The sequence below is a fragment of the Alligator sinensis genome, unplaced genomic scaffold, assembly GCF_000455745.1.
Source record: "Alligator sinensis unplaced genomic scaffold, ASM45574v1 scaffold895_2, whole genome shotgun sequence".
NCBI classification, from domain to species: domain Eukaryota; kingdom Metazoa; phylum Chordata; order Crocodylia; family Alligatoridae; genus Alligator; species Alligator sinensis.
Genome location: NW_005843667.1, coordinates 39,892 through 61,410, shown reverse-complemented (window position 1 = coordinate 61,410; position 21,519 = coordinate 39,892). Strand labels below are relative to the sequence as shown.

Sequence of the window (21,519 nt, the reverse complement as noted above, 5' to 3'; positions counted from 1 at the left end):
GGCTCTGCCCCCACGGCCCGGACCGGCCTCACTCAGTCATGGCTGAGGCAGCCACATGGTGGGGCTGGGCTGGGCTGGGCTGCAGAGGCAGGGCCACCCCCAGCAAGTGCAGCTCAGTGACACAGATGCTGAGCCCTGACAGCAAGCGCAGCCTAGCCTGGTGTGTGTGATCAGTCTGCCAGCCCCACGGTCCATTTGGTTACCTATAAGTTTATCAGGGGTGTTCCCCAGGATCTGGGGGAACGATTGTTCACCAGAGTGCCTCAAGGGATGACAAGGTGGAACGGTTATAAACTCCTGGAAGACCGTTTCAGGCTGGACATAAGGAAGAATTTCTTCACTGTCTAAGCCCCCAAGGTCTGGAATAGCTTGCCACCGGAAGTGGTTCAAGAACCAACACTGAACGCCTTCAAGAGAAATTTGGATGCTTAGCTTGCTGGGATCCTATGACCCCAGCTGACTTTCTGCCCCTTGGGCACGGGGCTGGACTCGATGATCTTCTGAGGTCCCTTCCAGCCCTGATGTCTATGAAATCTATAAAATCTATGAAATTCCCACAGTCCCCTCCCCTCTGCTCCCTGACAAATGGGCAGACCCTGGCTGTGGTGAAGAAAGTGGGAAAGGAGGGAAGAATGAACTACCTCCCTGCCCACTTTGCCTTAACGGGGCCATGCCAGCTAGTATCTCGCTACGGCCTCTCTCGGCTTGGGCTAGAGAGCAGAGGGGTGGTGTCAGCCCTGCTCTGGAGTAAAGAGCACAGCCTAGACCAGAGAGCATGCTGGGATGTTGGAGGACTCTGGTTTAACTTAAACCAGGAAGGGGTCTGGGACAGACATTGCATAAACTGGTTTGAGCTCAATCAGTTAAGTCTAATACTACATTCAACCAGGGTTATCTCAAACCAGTTTTGGCCATTTTGAAACTGGTTTATGTGCACCGAATGCCTGTTCTGTAACAGGTTTAAACCAGTTTCTGATCACTTAAACTGGTTTGTGTGTAATGTCTGTCTCTAGCCTTGGTATACCAAACCAAGTATCACATCTATCAGTGTAAAATACAAACATGACAAAAACAAGGCTTCAGAGAGTCTGCTTGGAAAGGTATCTAACCACTCAGGGTGAAAGTTAATTCCCAAGCATGCTGTTACAAAAAAGTCTGTCATTAAATAAAATGATGTTCTGACCTACATCACCATTTGTTGAGTTTCTATCCAACATGGTTTAACTATTTGTAATGCATTTAAATTGACCTTTGTTCCCAGAGAAATTCATCCATGAGAGTTTGGCAAGAGAATCTTAAATTCAGAATGAATGCCAGAAGGGACTTTATAAAGATACTAATTCTCTGGTTCGAGAAAATAAGTTAGGTTATACTGCCTCCCAGTGTACAGTTACTGGCATCTAAACCTCGAATACAAGTCATATAAGTAGAAACCATGTTAGACATGGAACTAATACTTCTAAAAATCATTACAGCCATAGTACAGCCTCCCCTTTAAAAAACATTCCATTTGTTTTTAGGAAAAAAAATCCATGCACATAATTGCAAATTATCTGGTTTTATTCCATTTTTTGTTCTTAATTCAATATGATGAAGATATCGAAAAGCAGTCAAGTCTTTTTTTCTAGAATGGTATCAAGAGATGTATAACAGGTTTACAATCCAATGCTTCAAGGTAGTCTCTCAAAACAAACAGTATTTAGAGTAAATGCATAATCTGATGTGGATAAAATGAAGTAATTTAAATATCTGATAGGCAAGTAGCCCTTTGAAGTCAATCACAATCTTTCTACTGTGATTTGGGTCAGCCTATAAGGATTTTAAGCTTAGGGACTACTGCTGAAAGGCTAAACATAACCCCAGTAAATGCCACCCCCCCGCCAGGGAAAGCAGATCCCTGCTGCCTGCCTCTCCACTTACTTACTTGCTCCTCCTGACCCTCTGTCACCTGTACCGCTACTCCAGGCTTGAACCAATGATGGCTGTGGCTCTGGCCCAGCCAAGCACCAGTGGTGGTAGCAGCTCTAGCTCGGGGTAGGTGGCAGTGGCTTTGGCTTCACCTCCAGCCTTGGGCCTGGGTCACAGCTGGAGCCAGAGCTGAAGCAGCTCCCCTACCATGGCATGATCTCTTCCATGCTCCCCACCTGCACCATACAGTCTCCTTCATGCTTTCCCCAGGCTGTACACCATGTCACCAGCTACATTGGGTGGCAGTGGCTCTGAATCCAGAGCCAGAAGAGCTACCTGCCAGTGCATTACTCATGTCCAAGACAAGCAGTTCTCAGCTTGTATACGAGCTGAATGGGGGGGGGGGTCTTGGATTCAAGCAAGCATGGGTAATATCCTGATTACCTATCAAATCCAGATGTAATTCCTCCGTACAATAAACATTTTTCAGTTCTTTGATACACCATGTGTAGAATATATAGCACAGGAAAGCAGCTAAAAACCAATTACTATAATGCACTGTCAAATTTCAGAAACATAGATGTATTTTCTTGCATTTAAATCATCACTGTTCCCTTTAGCTGTTAAGAAAGGACTAGGACCATTAACTGGCTCATACAACTTAGATGAGCCTAGTTTGAGGCAACCAATTACTTTTTTCATAAGTCTGATCTTCTTTGCAAGTCAGTCGGTAAAAATGAGCCAAGTTAACACCTTGATTTAGCCATTAAAACTGAATATACAAATAGTATATGTGCATGATCTAACAACTCTTCAGTTTTAACTTCAAAGCACAGTGTTATTCAGACATAACAAGCCAAAGGAATGTCCCTCAAATTGTTGCAAATTATCTTCATATTTAATGTAACAAATAAGAATCCATTAGTTTCACAATGGTTATCACCTAATTGATTTCTGTTGGGGTAAGTCAATTTGACCCTCCAGTGTAATTCCCTCCAAACTGTACAGCTCTGTACCTAAAACAGGGAGTTCTGATGGTAAATTATTTCTTATGTACAGCCAATTTCTCATGCTGTCTGAAGTGCAGGTCAGGGCCCAGAATAGAAGGGTTCACATCTTTGTTGTAAGATCCCAGTTCCAAGCTATAACCCTATTTCTTTGTCCATTAGAAGGACAAGTTCACAATTATGAAACACATCCCCTAACCTAAAAGGAAACTAACTACATGAAAACAAAACAAAACATAAGAGAGAACCAGAAATACTTACTGCAGTTGGATCCTTTTGGTGAAGTTGAGCCGCTGTCACTTGTTTGAAGCCTCCAGGATAACTAAAATACAAAAGAAACTAACTTAAGATTTTATGCTTTCATTAATACAGCCAGTGTTTACAGTAGAAAGCACTGAATCTTTAAGAAAACTATATCATATGCCTTCCTATAAAGCCACAAGTAAAGGAAATGCTTCTCATGAGGGGAATATATTTTTTATAAAATGGAAACATTCCATTTTGCCATAGGCCTATATATTCACTTGGGTACTGAAGTGATGCCCTTGAAAAAAAAAAAAAAAACCACCCCAAAACCCACAACTTGTTGTATACCAGGTGTGTCAAACTCTTTTCGCCCCATGGGCTGAATTACTGGTGCAGGGCTGGTCTGTACATGGGACCAGGCCCATGGACCTTCCTCCCCTTCCCAATATACCAGATCTCGTGGCTTCTCCAGCCAGCCTGGGAGCAGCTGGAATGGGTACTAGTTTGGCCACAGCAGCAGCCGCACTGCACATGTGGCCACTTGAGCCAGACTGCGACACACATGGCACTCACTCCAGCAGCTCCAGGGCTGTGCCACATGTGCAAAGTCTGGGATGCACGATGCACATGGTGCCTGAGTGCTTTTTGCAGTGTGGTCCCAGACTGGCTCGAGCATGTGCTGTGGTGGAGCACATCCCAGAGCAAGCACTGCATGCATTGCAGTCCAGCTGGTGCAACCACCATGTGCAGCATGGCTGCTCCTCTAGCCAGACTGTACCCATTCTGGCTACTCTGGGATCTGTGCCTCATGCTGGGAAGGTCCCAGGACAGATGGAGTAGGTGCCAGATCAGGTATGCTGGGGGAAGGGAAGGGGAAGGGGTCTGTGGGTCAGATCTTGCCTCCATGCCACAGGCACGTACCAGGCCCTGTGTGGGTCTGGTCAGACCCAGGGGGCAGAATGGTGGTGACAGATGGATGGTGGGGCTCTACGGGCCAGATCCAGCTCATGAGTCATATGTTTGACACCTCTGTTTTAGACAGTTTATTAATATATTATATACTGACACAACCACAACTACACTACACAAAATAGAATAAAATATGAAGAACTATTATGAATTCAACTGTTAGCCAGTCAGTGGCTTATATATATATGTTGGGCTAGACTATTATCTTTGGCCACTTACAGACATGGAAAAAACAAAAAGAGCTTTACTTTAAGCTTGGCACACCTCTGCACCGAGTGTAGCAAATGCCCAGAAAAGGCATCATGTTAGTTTGACCCAGCTCACCCAATGTCTGTATAGATCAGGTGCTTCAGTGGGTTTTTTGGGGGATTCAATCAGCTATTAGACAGAAGTGCCAAAAAGCCCCGCTGAAATGCCCAATCTATGCAGACACTGGGGAGCCAGATGAAACTAACATGCTGCTTCTTCTGGTAAAGCGCTGTTTTTGGGCTTGTTTGGTTTTTTCCATGTCTGTCAGCAGCCTTTGTTGCTTGTTAGTCTGTTCTTCATGTTTTGTCCACAGAATAACACATGGGACACTTACCATACTGTGACATACTGCAAAAAAGAAAAAAAAAAGGAAGCAACGGTGTAGAGGGTAAATATGATTAAAATCTATGAAATCCAAATTCTGTTATAGTTGAAGGACGGGGAAGGTCAGTCTAAGGTCAGCCTAGTGTTATGGGATACAGCCAGTGTATATTAGCATCTATAATCTTTCAACTGCACACCTAAGGTAGTTACTGTACATGGGGCCTGATTCAGCAAGGTACTGAGCTCTGCCTAAGCCCGATGGGCTTTTCATACTGTCTAGGTTAGACACATGCCAAAGCACCTTACTAAACTGGAGCCAAGGTCCTGGCACAGTGCTGAAACGTGGTATGCAATCTTTTTAAGTAATTAAGAGAACACATTTCTTTAATATTTAGAAACCTAAACATTATGGAAGAATATTAATGGATAATTATATTTTTTTCCTTCTAAACTTCATTCCTCCTTGTAATTATTTTCTGGTACATTTTCCTCTTCTCTCTGTTACAATAATAATCCCCAAATTTTTCCCTCTACAACTTTGTTTGGTAAACATTTTCCTTACAATGATTTTCTTCAAGTGAGGAAATTAGTTTCTAGCTTCTGTTCTGAATTGACTTTTTCCTCCTTTCTTCCACCTTGCCCTACAATCTAAGTGATTATGACAACAAAATGATAGCTACACGTGTTTTTTTTAATTTTATAAGCTTCTATGAAATCTTTTCTTTATTCCATCTTCAAACAATTATTTTTACATGACCTCACAGACAATGGTGACTAAAAAGTATTAACAGCAGCATCCACTAACACAGCATTGAGTTTAAGGTAGGGTTGGCAAGCCAGTCAATGGAAAGTCAAATATTGTCAAATGGCTACATATTTTTGACCAGTCAAAGATCAGTCAAATATTATTGGAATACTTTCTGTGATTAGAGCAACTAGGGATACAAATATAATAAAAAATTAGACATTTAAAAACTCTTTTAATTATACTGATTAACTGTTTAACTGATAGCACATACCTACTATGGAGGGCTGGGGTGCAGAGGCTGCGTGGGGGATGAGCTGCAGAGGCCTGGGGCTCCTTGCTGTGGGGCAGCTCCCTGCGCAAGTGGCCCCGGGCTGCCCATAGCCAGGCCCTTGGCAAGCAGTGCAGCACGGTGGATTTGTTTTTAATCTTTTCTTGACACATTTCTTAATGGAAAAATTGTGCTTTTTCAGTGCTTAGTATTTTGCAAATGATTTAATTGTGAAATAAAAATTTATTTTAACATTATGTAAGAAATTTTTAATATAAATAAAAAATATATATTGGACCATATTTGGCAATTTTTGGCCAATATTTGACTGGTCAGTTGACCAAACTTTGACCAATCAAATACCCAACCCTAGTTTAAAGGTCTGTCAACAGTTTTCTTTTACAACATTTATTTTCAAAGCTTTGTAACTTGGACAAATCAGGAATACATTTTTAGACAAAAATTCATAAAAGAAAGAGGTGTTATTAAATTTTGTATGGTTTAGAGTGAGGGCCAGCAACCTTTTTTTTTTTTTTTTTTTTTTTTTAATACCAGCGAGCTGGAACAACCCAGCCCCAGTCCAGTGCAGAGTGGGTTCAGAGGCACATCAGTGTCAGTGGGGGTGGCTAGGGGGCCTTCTTCACGCCCCCAGAGCCACGCAGCTAGGAGTTCTCTCCCTGTCCCTGCTTTTCCTTCCCACTCCTTACCCCAGCCCAGTCCTCGTGCAGCTCCCCTCCAGGTGGAAGCTGTACCTGTGCCACAGCCTTGGGGAAGGTGGGGCAGAGGGAGAAAAGCAGCAGTGGCACAGGTACAGCTTTCAGCTCCCCTGCATGCACAGCTTCTTGCTACTCAGTCCCAGTATAGGCACAGGTACAGCCAAAGCCCCATGATTCTGTAGACCAGATCCACAACTGGCCCACAGGCCAAATGTTGCCACTCCCTGGGTTTAGAGCATTGAGAACTTAAAACCATTCATTTCACACAATTTTATGATAAAAGCTTTGGTTCAAGATAACATTGCATTTATTCATAATTATAAACATTATTGATTAGTGCAAATGGATTCTAGTCTTGGAAAAAAAAGGAAAAAATTCTTAAGCATTTAAGTGACCTTGAAACCTAAAGCATAGTTGTAAAAGTGGCTTCAGAATGTAGGAATCTACAAAAGGACTTAGTTCAACATTACAATAGCCAGCTTTTAGACTCCTGGCCCCTAGTGAAGAATTTAGTCCTGGGTTAGGTGGCTGGGTTCCCTATGTGTGGGGATGAAGTTATACCTCAGAAAGTGATTAACAAAAGCCAGCATAACAGGCAAGGAAGAGCACAAGCTATTTTGCATGGAACGCTAAGGGTAGGTTAAGATGTCTTAAGGCATCAGACTGGACTACCCAACTCAGGGTTGTCAGACAGCACTTCCTTCCACTTGGGATTCACAGTCCTGAACGCATCCTTGGGTTCTAAAAGCAAGTCAGGGTTCATCTTCTTTTTAAAGAGAGACCCAGATCTGGATTTCTCCCTTCCCCGATGCCTTAAGCCAGGAGTTGGCAATCCCTTGCTGCCCCAGGCTATTGGTTACAACCAGGAACTCTGTCATGGGCTGCAAATCTCTACCGCTATGCTACCCAAGCCACCTGCACTTACCTTTGCCACTGATTCAAGTGACCAAGGGTGAAGGCAGGATTAAATATGGCAGTGCCGTTGGAACAGAGAGGGCTGGGGGCCTACAGACACCGCAGGGGGAACAGACAGAGCATGGTGGGCTGTAGGACTCAGGAGGTGCCGCCTCTGCCACCCAGGCAGCTGCTCCCCTTCTGAGCTGCTGCAGGCCAAATCTAGCCTGTAAACTGCCAACCCCTGGCCTAAGCTGGAGAGTTGTATATGAGATATAGCATGCAAACACACAATTGCACAGGTGCAAGACTTCACTAATATGCACTCAGTAGTTATGCCAGTGGTTCTCAACCAGGGTGACAGGAAGCGTGAGAAGATAAGCACATAAGGGCAAGCTTAGGCTCCAGGTGTGATAAGAAAAGAAACTAAGGGCAGGCTCAAGCTTTCCTTGCCTGGCCCCTCTGGTCAGCCTGGCTAGCTTCACCCTTTTGTTCACACCTTTCTGGGCCCAATAAAAAAGTGGGGGTTCACCCTCTCAAATTCAGCCCTCAACAAATGTAACTCTTATTCCATCTAACATGTAAGTTTCTTTTTCCCTTCTGTTTATGTTGCTTCTAGGATCTATATGAAGCTGAGAGGCTTAATATTTTCAGAACAAGTTCTCTTATCCATGACCCATATTTGTTTGATTCTAGTCTTCTAAGACATAAGAACTCTCTAATTACACGTTAACATCTTTTAACTTATTTTCCTTGGTTCTCTTTTCAAAGCTACTACTTTGAATATTTGAATACTAGTATTTTTACGTTCTACAAATTCATTCGTCTGTCTTCACTACTGATCAAAAGCCCAATGAAGTGAATGATTTTGGGGCTTTCTATGTCCATGGGCTCTGAATCAGCCTCTCATTAATACCTCCTGAATTCCTCAGGACTGGAAATTCCAAAACTGTTAATACACCATTAAAAGAATACATGAAATGTATTATATATATTCTTTTATTCAAACAGCCTCAATTTATTTCTATAACTTACTTCCGTTCCTGCTGCCATTTTTACTTTTCCTACAGACATGTATGCATTGTTCCCCAATGGATCTATTTTAATAGATATTTTAATTAATCAACTAGTGTGGTCACATTACAAATATAGGAGCAACTGTTTTTACTAGCTTTCATTGACTGTGGTAATTCTCATGCCCGAGGCTTCATACCAGAAGCTTGGGAAATAACATTAATGACAACATATTATCAATTCTTTCTTGATAGAACCTCATTTTTCAGTGATTTCCTCAGTGATTTTAAAAGAGGTTTAAATCACCCAGGCACAATCTTGTTAACACTAAGTGCCTGCATTATCTTTCTATTCAGTTTCTCATTGCTTGAGGCAAAACGTTGATCTCATAATCTTATTTGCCCTTTGATCTGCTAACATAACTCAAGTTAATTTCCACGGTCCTCTTAAAATAATGGTTTTGGTTAGCTTCCTTGACGTTTTAAACAAAATAAACTACTCTTTAGCAAAAATAACCTCATCTTTGGCTTCATCTCCATCCAATAATAAAGTTTTCTTAGATAAATGTAATTTATGCCTGCTTCTGACACCGTAGATCGCATATTATTTCCCTAGTGATGCACGTTATGCCAGGAAAAAAAAACACCTTTCAACGCTATGTCTTAAATCTCTCTGAAGGGCCTCTGGAGTGAGCCCAGTAGCCCTACCCACTCAAGCATGCCTAGGCCTGTATATTAGTCAGAATATATACTTGGGGTAGGTGCCTGAACAGTCCAGAGTATGTGGAGAGCCCCAGTATGGTGCTGCAGGCAGGCATGATCATGATGTGTGTCCATTTATTTTGCTCAATTTGCAAGTTTGGGATTAGAGACAAACAGACACAACAGGCAGAGCTTATTTTTAAGGTAGTATTTACAAGATCACTCCAAAGATGATACAGACATAAACTTCATTCTTAAACACACAAAAAAACCAAGCATATTCAAAAACAAGTCTCCTTTTGAACTGATATTTTATGGGAAAAAAATTAAGTACAAAACCAAAACTGGCTGCAGAATCAATTCATACTATTAACTTCTTCAAAGACTTACTGTGAAATGATGGAGCACTTACCCAGAATGTGAAGTATACACCTTCTGTTCCCATTTATTCCCGGAAAAAGCAATGTGCCTTGTATTTATTATGACAACATGGTCTCCACAGTCACCTAGGTTAAAAATAGTAGGGATTTAGTTTCAATGATCACAAAGACAATAAGAACATTGCTACCACTGCAAAATTGCAGGGGTGCACTGATAAAAGGTATTTTGGGCTGATATCAATGGCTGATTATCAACCCACCATATTGGCTGATCCCGATCTAATTGCCAATACGCAGCCTGGCAGCTTGGAGAGCAGCATCTGGCCAGTAAGCCTGTTGGGAGGAAGGGGCGGGGGGGAGGGCACATCGAGGCCCCTAGTGAGGGAGTGGGGCTAGGGCTGGGGCAAGGGCAGGAGCTGCCCAGCCAGGGTGCGGGACATAGCCACGGTTAGTCCAGAAGGAGCACGGGGCAGCTCCCGCTGTTGCACACACCCCTGGGGGAGGAATGTGGGGGGGCACGTGCCTCCTGGATGTGCGCACGGGGCGAGGGTGGGCTGCTGCTACGCACTCGGGGCCAGAGGCTGTACTGGGCTCTTCCCTGCAGGGAAGAAAGGGGCTGGACTGAGGCTATGCTCGGGCTGGGTGGCAGCAATGCTGGGATAGGGGAGCTATGTGGGGGGGGGAGGGGGGGTGCAGACACCCCAAAGTTTGCCACAGCCCCCACTGTACACCCTTTCCCGGGGCCACTGCTGCCCACTCCACCCCCACCTACCCCAACCACAGCTGCTGCCAAGAAGAGCACAGCACAGCCCTGGCCCTAAGCATGCAGCAGCAGCCTACCCTCACCCCATGCACAAATCCAGGCAGCACATACCTTTCCATGCCTCCCCCACAAGTGCATGCAGCGACAGGAGCCTCCCCCCCACCTCCGCCTGATGAATTGTGGCTCTGTGCCATGTCCTGCCCGACCCTGGCTAAGCAGTGCCTAACCCAGCCCCAGCCTCACTCTCTCCCTCACTGCGGGGGCCTTGATTCCCACCCCCAGCAGACCTACTGGCTGGACACTGCTCTCTACATTGCTGGGCTGTACTCCTAGCTGTGTGCATGCTGCAGCTGTGCGGTTGCACACAGCATTCATCAGTGACATTATTGGCCACATCAGCCAAACAATTCTGATTGCCAATAATGTCAATTTTCTTTTTTATCGATATGATATGAATCAATGTATTGGTACACCTCTACAAAATTGGTATCTAATTTCAAATGGCTCAAATGATTAAGTTGTTAAAAATTACCAACATCTTAAAAACGTCAGTATTAAGCATCAAAATTATTAACTTTTTCCATTATCAACATCAACATATCAAAGGGTGAATGAACAGATAAAAGTATTTTCAACCTAGATAGTTGAAGTTAGGGCAATTATTTACATGGCTAAGACTAACATGTTTTGCTTACTGGGTCATATGGTTGCTCTGTCCTACCAGAAAAATATATAAGCAAGTGAATTTAAATCTGGCTTTAAAAGATCTTTAGATGTTTTTACTTTTAGATTTCTAAATTTTAATAAAATTTTCTTTAGAATTCTAAACATTTTCTATTAAATATTCTTAGCCTGAGACAAAAATATGTATTAAAAACAAAAAGATATGCAGATATAACCTTTGTGCTAGTCTGAAGCATTTGTGCTATAATCAAACAGAGATGAGTGTCCCATGTAAAGGACTTTAATGCATTATTTTGCTTGTTACTCAAGAGATCATCCATTCCATGAATAATTATTAAAATTAAAACTTCTAGAGTACCTTAATATTTTTCAAACATTAGAAATTCTAACATATATTATCCATATTTAATAAGAGACTAAACCCCAGACTATCTATAGAACTGTGAAACAAGTGTCATTTTGCTTTAAAATGTGATGATCATTGTGATGTATATTAACTATGACTATCCCATTAAATCAATTTACTGGAAGATGATTTGGTGTCAGTTTCTCTTTAAGATGTATTCAATTTGTCTATGAAACAATTTATTAAAAGTTCAATAAAGATATATTTGATATTATTGAAGAAACTGACTCAATGCAAAATAAACCTTGTGATGCCTAAAAGCTTTTGCTGAGGGATATTTCCATTTATTTTTCTGTGCAACTTCCACTTGTAGTCTTTTGTCCACTTTACTCCACTTGTATTCTGTTCACATGTTTCTTACTACATTTCTTCCCATGGAGATCCCCTTAGGACAGTGATTCTCCACAAGGGTGTTTTGACAGATTCACAGATTTGAGTGCCTTCCAAAGGTGTCACAGGGAGCCAGAACTGAGAAAGATCCAAAAGTTCAAACTTTAACATTCCTTCATCCAGGGTTGAAGTTGGAGACGGTTTGCTGCGTTTGGATTCTTCTCAGCTCGTGTAAAAAAACAGAATGCATCACCTGCCGACCTTTTGAAAAGGGTCTAAGCATTCATGTGCCCATACCCTTAGATGCCTTTTGCAAAACTTGTGCAAGAAACTTACATTCCTTATATTGAAAGGGTGAAAAATCTGATGTGTCCAACATTGCTACCACAACTTTGTTTTTTTTCCTTTTATTTCTACAAAGTGTTCATTTTGGCAGGAGTCAGGCATCAGAAGTCAGGTATACTATCCAGACCCTTGAACATGAAGCAAATGCCTTAAAACTCCCCATTGGGTGCATCTGTGTGTGCCTGCCTGCGCAGATGTTATTGCACAGTCATTTAGTACTTGCACAGTAACCACAGTGGAAAAAAAACCCTGGTCATACTCAGTTCAATCCCCCTTTCAGCATCCACTCTCTGCCCCTGTAACAGCATACTATGAGAGATGGACCTATGATCTGACCCAGAAAACAGCAATTTTTATGTTCTGAGCAGCTGCACTTTAATACAAGTCATAGCACTTTGAGTCTTGAATCAGCTCGGTGCAACCCCAGTCTTGAGATTGAAAAATCAGCTGATTTTTCAATCTCAGCCCTGAACTGGTTCAAGGCCCCGGTGAAATGTGGGGAGCTGGAAGTGACACCAGCACAGCACTGAAGCCAGTCCCAACTCCAAACTGTACCACACCAGAGTTTCAGTTTAAACCACTGATTTTCAAACAGGGTGTCACGGCATGGGGTGCTGCACAGTGCTTGCACTGTTAGGTGCGCAAATGTGATACACAAGATAAATGCAGACATTTCATTCTGACCTGTTATGGTCTGAGTTCTCTGCAGCAAAGGAATTGTTTTGTTTTTTTTTTTTAACTACAGAAAAATAATAGAACAAGTGAGAATTAAGAGCTGGTATTTCCCAAGGGATGCCTTTAGTCTAGAAAGGTTGAGGACCACGGGTTAAACCATGCATAACACAGTCCAGTCTGTGGATGATTTCTTGTTCCACAATTTCCCGTTTCAGTTCATTTTTAAAGTTTTGCTACCTAAAAACATCCAGTCCAAGGTCTGAGCTGGAATGTTCAGGAAGGTTAAAGTGCTCTGCCATAGGTTTGTTCGTCTTTCTGGTACTGGTGTCAGACTGGCATTCATTCACTCTTACACGTAGGGATCACGCCATCAGCCCAAAGCAGGCAGCAGAGGGGCACTGTAAGCAGGTGATGGCATACACCTCATCATGCCAAACCTGGCATCTGGGTCTGGAGCAAGATCTGGTACCTTAGTGAGAAAAGGAGTTAGGCAGTCTGTTCCTGGAGATATGCCATTTAGGAGTTATAACGGGCTGCCTTTAAGTCAGGATAGGTACGTCCCCCATAGTTACCTGGAGCTGCTTGTCATTTTGCAGGCGGGATTACAGATCATTATTTATGTATCCGAGGTGTTCAAGCTGGGGGCTGTAGATGACAACCAATGGGATCCTGTTTCTCTTGTCTTGAGGCTGGTATTGTAGCAGGACTGAACGGGGTCCAAACTTGGCTCTGTAGATTTGGGTGGCTATATGGGCTCCAACCCTGGCTCTGTTGATTTAGGATTGTATTGAAATTGTAAGAATCCCTGCTCCAGATCCTTAGGGTCTGCATCCCATTGTAATGTGGAGCTTGGCTGTAGATGATGGATCTAGTAGTGTGCTCAGGATGAGAAGTACTGGCATAGAGGTAACTGTAGTGGTCAGTTGGTTTCCAAAACAATGTGGTGGTGACATAAACTAATGAAACTTTCACAGTGGTGTCAAAGAACTGAATTTGCTAGGAGGAGTACTGCACAGTCACTTCGATGGAGAGGTGAATGTTGTTAAAGTCCAAGTGGAATTTCTCTATAGAGATTCCTTCCTATGCATCCATATGATGAGGTCACAGAAACAAATTATAGAAAAGTAGGGCCGGAAGGCACCTTCAGCAGTCATCTAGTCCAAACCCCTGCCAGAGACATCATTCCCATGCAAACTATTTTATACAAATCCATTGTCTAACCTATTAATAAAATTACAGTCAACCCTGACACAACTGCAAAGCATAACACCCTAACCTGCCACAGGTAAGGCAGGAGAATGACAGCCAATGTCTTGCTGCTGCAAAAGCTATTAAAATACACTTGAGAGATCCAAGGAAGAGGGTCACACCCCCCTCCTCCCCACCCGCCAATGCAGAGGAAACCCAAAACTCCCACAGTCTGTACTAATGTAAGAATGAGGTAAAATTCCTTCTGGACTCCAAATATGGCGACTGGTCTGACCCTAAGCAGAGGGGCAATTCCTATATGTATGCCGTTTTGTCCATGATAACTGTGGCATTCTCTTTATCAGCCTGCTGTATGATGGTATCATTGTTGTTTTTAGGACTGAGTATGGCTCTCCATTTTGTGGGCCTGAAGTGGTAATGTAATAAGTAGTGTTTTTTGGTAATCTTAGAGCAGGTGTAGAGGCACAAACAGTTTGTGTCCAGATGCAGAGTGGAGCTATGGTCCTCAGGTGCAATCCAGGACCTGCTCTCCTTCTGGTCCTGTGCATGGCTCAGGCCTGTGATAAGGAGTCAGGCAGTGAACAACCTGTCACGGAAATATTCCCTTAGTCTTGGGTGGCAGAAAAAAGCCTTGAGGTCTCCAAACAGATGCACATTACTGAGTTGTGTAACAATGCAGAAAGGAAGAGCATGGGATACTACAGACACCTCAGGCAAGCTGCAAATGTGGCTGGATAGATTGATAATATGTTTAAGAGTGCCACTGCCTAGCACAATAAATTGATTACAGACATGGCTTCACACTGCATTATCTATTTATCTTGCACCAAGAATACATATTTTTATTGGCTTAGCATCATATCCATCTTGCCTGTGGATATCTAATGTTCCCTTTACATTTTTGTTTGGATGAATTATTTGTTTGTCAAGATACGGGTGCCTTCAGGGACAAGGAAATCGCTTATACATAAGCTCAAAACATATTCAGTTCCTACAGGGCAGCCCATATGAGCTGTAATGCAGGAAATGTGAATTTCAGATGTTCTTGGAACACATCACTGATATAAATTATTTTTGAAAACAATATTTATTCCGTTACACTCACAAAAGACCCACAAGAAAATGTAAAATTAAAACAATTAGTCTAGCAATCAATAATATCACCTTCAGAAAAAAAACCCAAACTTGTATGTATTTTATTTTAAATTTTGATTCAGAAAAAGTCAGAGCATAAGCCTGACACCAGAGTATGATCTGAGTCTCTTTGGGTAAATTACAATATTAGTTACATTATTTCTTTTAAAACAGAAAGGAAGAGGTAATTCTTACAAGAGAACATTTAAAAATGTTCCATGATTCCTAAGAAATGATAAGTCACAGGTTTCACGGTCCCCCCACCCCCTGCTATTTTAATAAAATGCCTGATGTCTGCCTATAAGTCATTCTGTCAGTTATAGCTTACAAAGCTGATAACCTATGGGCAGAATTTGTTCATTAAGACAACAAGTCTTAACTCTTTCTCCTAACTCTTATCAGTACAAACCATTACAAGCTTGAGGAATTCCTGATGTTTTCACCCTGAAAGCAATTTTATTTTAAGGGATGAACTATAATTATCCACCTTGAGCTAGCTGTACTGAACTCCAACACATCACATTAACTTCCAGATGTATTCCATTTAATTACTTTTGTTAGGCTTCCTTCTCCCTCTATATTTTAATAAAGGTTAAATATCATTGTATCATTAAATATTAACTAAAGGAACAAAGCAACAGTAAACATAAGCAACATCCTTGTGTTCTTGAATCTTTGACCAAATACACACAGTATAATTTTGCCAAAATTTTGAAATGTATGTAAGTAGTTAAAGTGTTAATAATATTTTTTCTCTCAGTACAAGATAAATATACATTAAAGTTATTTGTGCCCCTTTACGGAGCTTGAATTCAGTTCAGTTTTTGGCAAATGAGTAAGCAAACAGAAGATCTTTATGCAAGAAAAATATCCAATACAAAATAAAAGTCAATTCTTTTCCTTGTAAGTATGGACCCCTCAAAATTCTGGAAAAAATGTTAATAAATATAAAATGTGATTATTTGTATTTCCAGCATCAAAAAGTACAAGTGGATACAAAACAGAAATCCATACATGCTCTTTTCCATACTATCACTTACTTCTCAATATTTTAAGAAACTCAAGTGTTTAAAACATCATAACCAACTCACTTCCAGATTACTTAAAATATACTCAATATCAGATAGAATTTATCATACTATTAAAATAGATCTCGACAGGGTGCCAGAACTATTACAGACCAAATAAAATCCCTGTAAAGCAACCTTCCTTCACAATTATCATTTCAAGCTGAATGAGTGCTCAAGTGAATGCTCAAAAGATCTCTTCCAGAGAAAGATCAAAACTATTTTTCATTAGCATAGCTTCCTATCAACCTTAGTTCGCAGACAACTTTAGTATCTAGCGACATCTTGTGGATAAAAGATGTTTTGCAGCTTTAAAATTTACATTCCTAAAATCACCTTTATGTTGTAAGTTATATTTTCTGCTCTGAAAAATAAAAATGAATCTAAATCTTCATAGGAAAATTCCTGGTGAAACAATGAATGAATGGCACAAGTTACTTTATGCTAAGTCCTTATTTCAGACACTATTTGAAGAGTAGAATGTTACAGAAAGTTTTGAAATAATCAATTTTCAATTTAGATTTGTATTTAATGAAGGCATCTAAACTTAAGAGAATGTACAAGATTGGAAGTTGTAACATATCTTTATGTCTTGTATCCCCTAAGATAATTTGCCTTACCACCACAGAGAAGACTAATGACCAAATCACAGTAGAATGGGAAGGGCCCTCTTTTTTTTGGTCAGTGTCTAACACAGTGGGGTTTGGATCCATAACTAAGGTTTGTAGGTGCCGTAACACTACTACTAACAGCAACAACAGTGTAGGCTGCTGCCTACAAAAGTCTGACTCTCTGAACCTTTAAGCTACTACCCTGACTTAACTTCAACCCTGAGAAGAACAAAAATAATCATAGTAATTCTTTTACTGCAGGTTTCATTAATCTTTTTTAAATAACAGTGTATCTTTGAAATCCATTAAAAAAAAATGAAACTGAAAATATACAAAAGCCATCCATGTCGTTAGGATACATTTTCAAAGTTCTACTTTAAAAAGATGTAGTTTTCTATATGAATAGGCAATTTCCTAATATGTACAGCAGAAGAGAGACAACCAACTTGAAATTCTGTCAGTAAAAAAGTTACAAGTCATTTTAAAACCTATATCTGCTCTTGAGTATTCTCCTATCGTTATGGCTTCAAAATAATGCTGTGTTACTTTAAAAAATAAGTGTTTCCCTGTTATAAGACCTGGCCAACAGCACAAGTAAAAAAAATTACCCTGAATTATGGGCAACTCCCCTGTGGTGTCAAAAGCACAAAATAAAAAAAAACAAAAATATGTACTTGTGCATCTTGTCTCTTCCAGTTTAACTATCTTAGGCATTGCTTGTAATAACAAGATGTTGGGAAAAAAAAACTACAAACAAGCTTTATAAATGGTTGGGGAGCTTTTAAGAGCAGTTTCAAAAACATTTTCCAGTCAAAATGTTGACCAATAGAACAGTACAACTAGCTACACTTACATTATCTATTAAAAATAAAAAATAAATAAAACACAACATCTCTCCCCACATTTTCATTAGTAAGCTAAGAAATTGCAGACTAAACAAAAGTGCTATAAGATGGATGTGCAGCCAGTTATGTTCAATGGCTTAATATCTATTTGGGAGGAAGCATCAAAAAATTTGCATGAATATGTAAAGGCTAGGGAAGGACTGGCTGGGCTATGGTTCTGCAGAAAAAGAAGCGGAGTTCACAGTGAATCATCAACTGAATACACAAGCCAACAGCATTCTCTTGCTGCAAAAGAAGGCCAACAGCATACTGGATATGCAAGCAGACTGCAGGATTAGAGCTAAGCACTGCCAGCAATTCAAGGCAGGATCTGTCACTTACTGTTGGTTTCTACTGCATCCAAGGAAGTGATACCTAGTCACTGAATTCATTAAGATTCTCCATAATGTTCAATAGACTTCAGCTAAACAGGATTCTGACTGGGGATCCCAGGTGCACCACAACAAAAAACAATATTTTAATTATAACAATAAGTTATCATTTTTTCTGCTAGAGAATTCACTGATTTTAAATGGCCATAGATAGAACCCAGAACCCAGATGGGTTTAATCTGTTTTCAACCTAGAATCACAAGCAGTTTACCAGAAGAGCTCCATTCCCATCTTCAGTTACAGATTCATGGTTTCATTACACGAGTTGTACTACATAAATCAGCTATGGACAGGCATTATGTTTCTAACTGGAGAAATGTTACTCTTCTGCTAGAAAAGTTTTTCCTCCATTCAATGAGGAACATCTCTCCTGTACGTGACTTTCTCCCAGAGGAACAAACACCAGTACATTTCTCCCCCTTAAAGCCTCCCAGGGACCATGAGGGGAAATACTCCCCACACCTTCCCCAAACTAGTGAACTCAGTCTGGGGAAGGTGTAGGGAGAAAGTGATGCTGGACTCCGCCTGGTCCCCAGTCCCTGGGAGGAGTGGAACACAGGGAGTCTTCTCTTGATATAAGTCCCAGACCGGGTTCACCTTGGTCTGGGAAACATGCCATGTCCCAGGAGCAGTTAGGTGTCTGGGAAGTGATCCCTGCACTTCCCCCAGACCAAGATCAACCAAGTCTGGGATAGGTGCAGGGAATAGGAGAAAAGGGACAGCTGCAGGCTGCTTATTCACTCCCTCCCTTGAGAATATTTCTATTGCTGCAAAGCTCATAGATATGTGCAGAGCTAAAAATGAATCCTTGTGCCTGGCCGCAGAGGAAGAACCAACACGTCCGCTGAAATCTTAAAAACAAATATATTCAGATCATCTAGTGCAACTAGATGCCAAACATGAATGGGATGTATACATGTTAGTGCAATGTAGCAGAAGTCATATAGTTTTTATCCAAGTGATTTGCAACCCACTTAACTTGCAACAGCTTCCCAAGTAGAAGTTTTTTAAACTACGCGTCCATTTACTGTGGCTTTGGGTGCTACTTCTCCAGTCAGCAGAAGCTTACCAGTGGTCCATACACCCGAGCGGTTCACAAACCTTTATTTTCCCTAACCCTAGGAATTACACGGGTTCTGCTGCATAAATGCTGAATGAACATCAATATAAAGTCTAGCTTCAGACAGAAGTATAGATGCAATGTAAGATCTCAAGTAGAAAAAGAAATGCAAGAGTAGGGGGAAAAATGTGGAATCTTATAACTCCTGAAGAATGAAGGCAACACAATTTTAAGAGCCAAACTGCTAAAATGCCTTGACTGTAATGTGCAACAGCAGAGCTGTGATACTGATGATGACTACTAATTTGGCCTACAAACCCCCAGGGCCAGGGAGAAAAAGGAAGCAGCAGCAAACAGGAGAGGAAGCTTGCTTGAGAGCTGGAGTAAGGAGAGGAAAAAGCAGCCTACACCTGGCTACACGAGACAGCGCACGGTGGAGATGGAGATGCCACTGGCTTGGTCGGGCAGGACAGGACTGAAGGAGCTGGACTCAGCCATGGGGACAGCAGCAGCAGCGTGCATTTGGGGGGAAAATGAGGTGCTGAGCATACGTTTCCGCAGTTTTAATGTTCCTTTACCTTTTACCCGTTTCCTCCCTTTAGCTCGTGACCATCACCCCTACAATTTTCTGTATAAAAGCATAAACTCCCCCCTTGTTTCTGGGGCTGCAGGGTTGGCCCGTCAGCCACGACACAAAACCCCTCTGGGGGCAAAGCCAGTTGGATGCGACCGCTGCCACACTTACTCAGCGCGTGATACACGGGCTTGTGCTTCCCCTCCAGCCGGACCACCGTCAGGGCAGCGATTTTCCCTGGCGGCTGCATCCTCCCGTCGATGAGGAACCAGGATCTGGCAAATGTCGCCCATTGCTACGGGGAAGCGGAGAGGACAACAGTGAAGGACAAAGGCTCCCTTCTCTCCACAGCTGCACCAGGCCCGTCAAACCCAAACCAATCAATCAATCAATCCCCAGGCTGCAACTCCCCTTCCCCCCGCAGCTGGAGGACAGTGTCCGGCGCTGCATAAATCTGGAGGCCGTTTCCATCAGTAGCATCACAAGGTTTGGGGGGAGGGAGGAGAAAGAGACCCCGGGGGCTCCCGCGCTGGGCGGGCCCAGGGGCAGCCCCGCACAGCCCGCTCACCTGGGCCGCGCGGCTGTAGCTGGCCATGGCGCCCCAGTGGGCGGAGCTTCCCTTCCGGAAGCGGAAGTATAAGCGGGAGCGGAAGTGGGCGCTGAAGGCGGCGGGCGGTTCGGTGGGGGCGGGGCGGGGCGGGGCGAGGCGAGTCCCAGGGGCCTGTGTGAGCAGCCGGCGCTGGGGGCTCCTTGTGCCGCCCGGGCGCTCTGCGTTCACCCCGCTCGTCTCCTTCTCCCCCTCGGCGCTTCCCCAGCCCAGCTCTTCTTTGCTCCGCGGCCCGGCGTCCTGGCCCGTCCGCTCTGCTCGGTGTTCCCCCTCGTTCTGAACCGATGACCCTTGTTCCCGTGCCTGTTTTGTCTTTTTGTTGTTGTTGTCCCAAGTGATCAGTGATGCGCCCCTTAGTTTCCTTACCTGGATTACTTGTATAGTGTAGATCGATCCTCAGCCAGAGCCGTGTTGGTCTTGATGGGCTTCAGCCCGTGCTGCACAACGGCGCAGCTAAAGGCCTCTTTCTGCAGACTGGTTTTAACTCCTTCCAGTAAAGTGACACTTGTTCGTGCCTAGCCAAATAATGCAACCTGAGCCAAATAATGCGCTCCGAGCCCCCTTGCATATTAGCGAAGCACCTAGTTTCTTTTTAGCTGGGGAAAGTAATATATGGGATGATGCACCTCATCATCTGCGCCCCACCCTTCAGAAGCCTAGATCTGCCCGTTGGCTTGTTGGACACTTTGAAAATCAGGTTGCCCTGGAGTCTGATCAAGGCTGGAAGTGGGGAGAACTTTTTTTCTGGTTTGTTTTGTTTGTTTGTTTTGTTTTTTCCTTTCTCATGGCTGGTTTTAGGAGAAATGGTCTGATAAAGTGAGCTGACCCCGCTGGCATGTTACTGGATGCCTGACTTGATTGCGAGTATATGTATTTAAAAAAAAAACAAAAAAAACCCGACTAGTTCTGGGAGTAACTAACAATCTGAATTTCAGAAAGTCTCAATTTTTTTTTGTTTGTTTGTTTGTTTGTGTTTTTTTGGTTTTTTTTGGCTACTTTCTCAAAAGTAGTAGTATTAAATCAACACATGGCATTCACTGAGACCACACATTCATTAGGATCCCCAATGTAGGCTGAAGCAGGAACAGGAACACCTTCTGAAAGTAACTGCAGCCACTGATCTTGTGAACTTTCTGGCTATTGCTTTTCACTGGAGATTTGTAGTCTAATTTTATTTCAGAAATGTGAAGTCTGTTTTCATACTTGGGCTTTTCTGTACTTGGAGTGCATTGGTTCAACTAAGTCAATATACAAATAGATCTTGTTAAGCCTGAACAAGCCTAGGTGCATCAATTAGCATTGATTTTTTTTTTTTTTTTTTTTTTTTTTTTTAAGAAGTATTTAGTTAAACTGA

At 42.4% G+C, this 21,519-nt stretch overlaps 1 protein-coding gene across 1 annotated transcript; it reads right to left on the bottom strand.

Annotated features, from left to right (window-relative positions):
- Positions 1–3,094: 3,094 nt before the first annotated feature.
- On the bottom strand, positions 3,095–20,273 carry MRPL13 (mitochondrial ribosomal protein L13). The gene is made up of 4 exons (XM_025195636.1): positions 20,127–20,273; positions 19,730–19,853; positions 9,457–9,550; positions 3,095–3,237 (listed from the first exon to the last, which is right to left on the bottom strand). The coding sequence occupies exons 1-4, from the start codon at positions 20,151–20,153 to the stop codon at positions 3,126–3,128; spliced, it is 357 nt and encodes a 118-aa protein (XP_025051421.1). The 5' UTR covers positions 20,154–20,273; the 3' UTR covers positions 3,095–3,125.
- Between the last annotated feature and the right edge of the window lie 1,246 nt (positions 20,274–21,519).